General features: G+C 40.4%; 1 protein-coding gene across 1 annotated transcript; it reads left to right on the top strand.

Annotated features, from left to right (window-relative positions):
* On the top strand, positions 1–567 carry ASCL4 (achaete-scute family bHLH transcription factor 4). The gene has a single exon (XM_033056834.1). The coding sequence runs from the start codon at positions 1–3 to the stop codon at positions 565–567; it is 567 nt and encodes a 188-aa protein (XP_032912725.1).
* The last annotated feature ends 4,119 nt before the right edge of the window (positions 568–4,686 follow it).

The raw sequence follows: 4,686 nt of genomic DNA, 5'->3' as shown, positions 1-4,686 counted from the left end.
ATGGACAGCACTAAAGACGATGACAGACTGCTGAAGAGGATTGCATTTCCAGGAGCTGTGTCCCTGGGCAGCAGCCCCATGCACACCCACGGGGTACCCCTGAGAGAGCCCTTTGGGGTTCCCTTCCACCTGGACCCGTCTTACTGGGAGCAAGCCTACAGTGGGCACACAGGTCGCATCTCCTACATGCCATTTCCTGGCTACATGGGCATCTATGACTATTCCTTGGAGCCGGCCTTCATTCGGAAGAGGAACGAGCGGGAGAGGCAGCGGGTGCGCTGCGTGAACGAGGGCTACGCGCGCCTGCGGGAGCACCTGCCCAAGGAATTCGCCGACAGGCGCCTCAGCAAAGTGGAGACCCTGAGAGCTGCCATAAGCTACATCAAACACCTGCAGAGCTTGCTGGACTGCCGTCCCTTAGGCTCTGCCAGCAAGGAAACGCTGTCTGCCAAGGAGCGCCCGGGAGCTCCCAGCCCGGCTTCCCCCCGGGAGTGCAACAGCGATGGAGAGTCCAAAACTTCGGCGGCATCATCCCCCTACAGCGAGTTTGAGGAGACGGGCAGCTAGCTCTGCTCTCTGGACACACAGAGCTTCAAGTTTGGCTGAAAAAAACTCTTTCAAACCCTGGGGAATTCTCTACAGATGAAAATTAATAGCAGGGAAAGGAAAAACAGATAGGGAGGCAAAAAAAGAGGTATTTTCAATCTGTTAAAGGACTTTAAACGTTTGCTGTATGAAACTTAAACGTGATTTGTAAACGTACATACCTCTCAGGTTGCTTCAGCTGTGTTACTAAGCTGCCTTTGGGCTGTTAAACTGGAGCAACATTTGCTTTCTATTTTTCATTCAGCTTTTATTCTGTTCTATTTTCTTTTGCCTTTCACTTGAGACATTAAAATCAGAAAAATCCGTTTCGGCAAATTCCCCTCCCCTTTCTCCTGCTTTCTCCAGTCTGTTTTTCCTGACTGCTAAGCTGAGATGCACTACACTGCAAACACTTGGACTGGGGAAGGTAAGATTTAGATAAAATACCTTTCCCTAAATATTTCAGAAAACTCACAGAAATATTTCTATTTATGAAACAACAATTTTTCAAATAAAGGCTATATTTGGAAATTAATTTCTTTTAAAGCATCTTCTGAAGTGAAAGAAACAGCTCATGCTCTGGACACTGGCTATTTGGTGATTATTCTAAGGATAATTTTCAGGAAAATACAGCTGGACACTCATGCCAGTCAGTGCTAGGAAGAGGGAAACAGAGTTCTGTAAAACTGCACCTTCAAAAGCAAAGCTTCACTCAAGAAACTGAAAAAATGAAAGCCTTTTTCCTGCTTTTCTGAAATCTGAGTTAATGGACAAAATAGTCTTGATTGTGTCTTTGGCAGGTCAGAAATTATATGCTTAGAAATATAACCTGTAATGGTTAGACACTGGTGTGTACAAAAAGGGAAATGTTGAATATATCGATTTACATTTGCATAAAAATGTAGATATTTCTCCTTTTGTTTAGAATACTTTATTACTTTTACAAAGGACAGAGCTTTTAAAATTAACACCTCAAAAATCTATGGAGTACCTTTAATTTGGATTGCAGCTACTTAAAATGAGAATTTATCTCCAACTTGTTCTAAAATCTGCCTTTATTCAAGGCTTAAATCCCATTCTGAATATGGGGTAAACTTCTTATCCATCCACTTTCCACACACTTTTCAAACTTTTGCTTTTATAGCCTTGTGTTGATGAAATAGTTTTGTATCTTTTTTTCTTTCCTTCCTGTCATGTTGACTAAACACCTGAAAAAAATACTCGTCTATAAATAAGAATGAAAGCTGATCAAATACCTCAAAATGTGTCCATAAATTTCCTTTAAATAAAAAATGTGATTAATCCTGCCTGTGTCTTTTTCACTTTTAATCAATAACAAAGAGGACGGCTCTGGTTGCAGGAGTAATAACTTTTCAGGAAAAAATAGAGAAAATGGAAAGGGAGTAAATAAAAATTGCCACCTATAAAACAAAATTTTTAATCTAGATCTTAAAATTTAAATAAGGAGCAGGTTTGTGTTTTTGGCAGCTAATAAAAATTATTTGATATAAAAATACTCTGCTGCTTTCTAGAGGACTATTCACAACATTTATACACTTTCAGTCCATGGCAGTCACAGGTGTTGTTCTTACCTTTTACATGGGAGCATGCTCCATTTTTCAATGACTATTTTGTTTCTCTGAGGGCTGTTACTTTTGCAGAGGCTGTTTGCCAGACACAAAAACTGAGGTTTAGTTACCTGGACAGTTCAGATCCAGAGCCAAAGCACTCATTTCTGGCTGTGCAGTATTTGTATTTCTTACCCAAAGAAGAAGAGGACAGCAAGGTAGAGGTCCAAATGTCTAATTGGGTTCCATTGTTTCTTGGCTTTTCTTCTTTTCTTTTTGTTTCTCTGGCCAGAAATTCAACCTGTCTCTCCCTTTGATTCAGTTTTGAGATTTCTGGAAATGTGTTATTGATGCTGGCAGTTCTGTGAGTAAGCCTGAACTCCATTTCTCCCTCAAAGATTAAATCTTTGTTATCTATAAAAAACATACACTCCCTCAGAGTACCAGAAGCAAATTCTGTGAAACATACTTCTTTGGAAAGTATATTATATAATTTGGAAAGTCATGATATAATGACAATAAATAGCCAAACCAAATCATTAAAAATAAAAATTGCCAGAGTGACCATTACTTCCTGGGCAGGACACTTCAGATAAGGCCACAGATGAATTTTCAGGTCAGATTGCTGTCACAGAGGTCTGACCCTGACAGATAAATTTCCAGGAGCCTCAATCCTTGATTGCCAAACCTGAGAGAGATGGTGCACTCTGCCACCTTCTCCATGAGCAGCTGGCTGGAGAGGGGACTAGGCTGTGACTCTGCCCCTCTTCATCTCTCAGGTGGAATGTTCCTCAGCGTTCCATCTAGTGGAGTGGAAATTATCCCATCCTGGGCCTGTGCTTGGCCATCACTGCTTTAGGCTATCTAGCTACTTTTTTATAGACTGTACATCCTTAACAGTTCTGGAGATGTCCTTAAAATACCTTCCAATCCAACCTCAATGCTGAAGATGCAAAAACCAGAATGGCGCATGTATTTTCATTTAATTTTATATTTAAAAAAATAAATTCCTGGATGAAAAGGAAATTGTTTCTATGAGAAAAATCTGTCACAGATTCCCTCTCTTGAGGAAAGTTGTGTATTTTTATTCCTCACAGTTCCTGTTGTTATGCAAACCTTTTGCACAATTTTAGCACAAGCAAGTAGAAAACAAGATTTCCTAAATATGGATTGGTGCTTTTGTCCAGGCATCAGCAAAGGTTTAAAGTGAATACCACATTTCAAAAGCTTTATTAAGCTGGTTTTGTCTAGACAAAGGTTTTTTCAAAACTTCTAAAGTGTATCATTATCAGACTTTTAAAGCAGACAATGATCCAGCTTGTCACCATGAAAATTAATTTTAATAAAAGTATTGACCAGAGGAATTCTCTCCATGTGGGACAATTACTATTTACAAGAATGGTGAATGCTTCTATCTGTGTGTAACCATACTACAGCTTTATCCAACTCTTGCACACCAAAAGCAGACACTTTAATCTTTCTATCAAATCTTGAAAAAAACAGACATCTGAAGTCTTCCCTCTACTGCCATTAAATTACAAATCCATTTGCTTCTTGATACTATCAGCATTTTAAAGATGCGCTATCCCTGCCATGGTATTGCTGTTAATCCTCTAATAGCTATTTAGCTGATTTGTTTGTAAAAGCCCATCCACAATCCTTTCATGTTATATTACCCAGAGTCAATAATGTGGCCAAAGAAAACCAGAAGGCACTATAGAAAAGTCATGTTCAGGCAGTAAAGCAATCAGGGCCAATTTATCCCGCTGGAATAAATGGGCAGGGAATGTCCACACACACACACAGAGTATCCTTGAAAACATTTGTCTCCAGCATACTTAGGCAGGAGGCAAAACAAGATCCAAAACATTTTGAAGAGAGACTCTGGAGAGGTACCAACAGGAGAGCCCTACTGAAGTAAGCTAAGTGCAATAGCTGAGTAAAGTTTTAGTAAGTCTTTCCAAAATAGTCGAAGCAAATATAACTTTGGCAGGTGCTTCTCACTAGTAACCCTTAGAACACAGAGAGATGTCTACAGGGTAGAAATAATTTTGTACCAGGCAAATGGGGAGCAGCACAATGGCAAGACTGCAGCTGCACCCAGATCTTCCATGAGGCTGTCCTGCTACATGTCTGGAAGCTCTGAAAATGCAAGATGAGCACCATTTCCATCAGACTGAAGGTGAGCTTGTGAGTAAAAATCCACTGTGAACGCTCACTCATGTATTTCCCACATAATTCTTACACAATTCTTTTCTACCTTATTGTGACTATATCCGCTAGCAGTGGAAAAGTTCTTCAAGTCGCCTTTGCTGAGAGAACAAGTTAGAGGAGTGAAGACCCCCTTGGAAATTTTGGAGACCCCTCCACTCACTTCTGATACAACTGGAGATAGAGGTGTAAAAGACATGAAATTCCTACCTGGTCCATGTCTCTGGTGTCAACAGAGTAGAAAAATGTGCCAATGCAGAGTCCTTACATAGAAGAAAGCTTACACTGCCCCACGTGCTGGTCAGTCAGCTCATGGGCACCA

Source organism: Catharus ustulatus, chromosome 4 (genome assembly GCF_009819885.2).
Source record: "Catharus ustulatus isolate bCatUst1 chromosome 4, bCatUst1.pri.v2, whole genome shotgun sequence".
In the NCBI taxonomy this organism is placed as follows: domain Eukaryota; kingdom Metazoa; phylum Chordata; class Aves; order Passeriformes; family Turdidae; genus Catharus; species Catharus ustulatus.
This window is presented reverse-complemented; position numbering and strand designations above follow the sequence as displayed.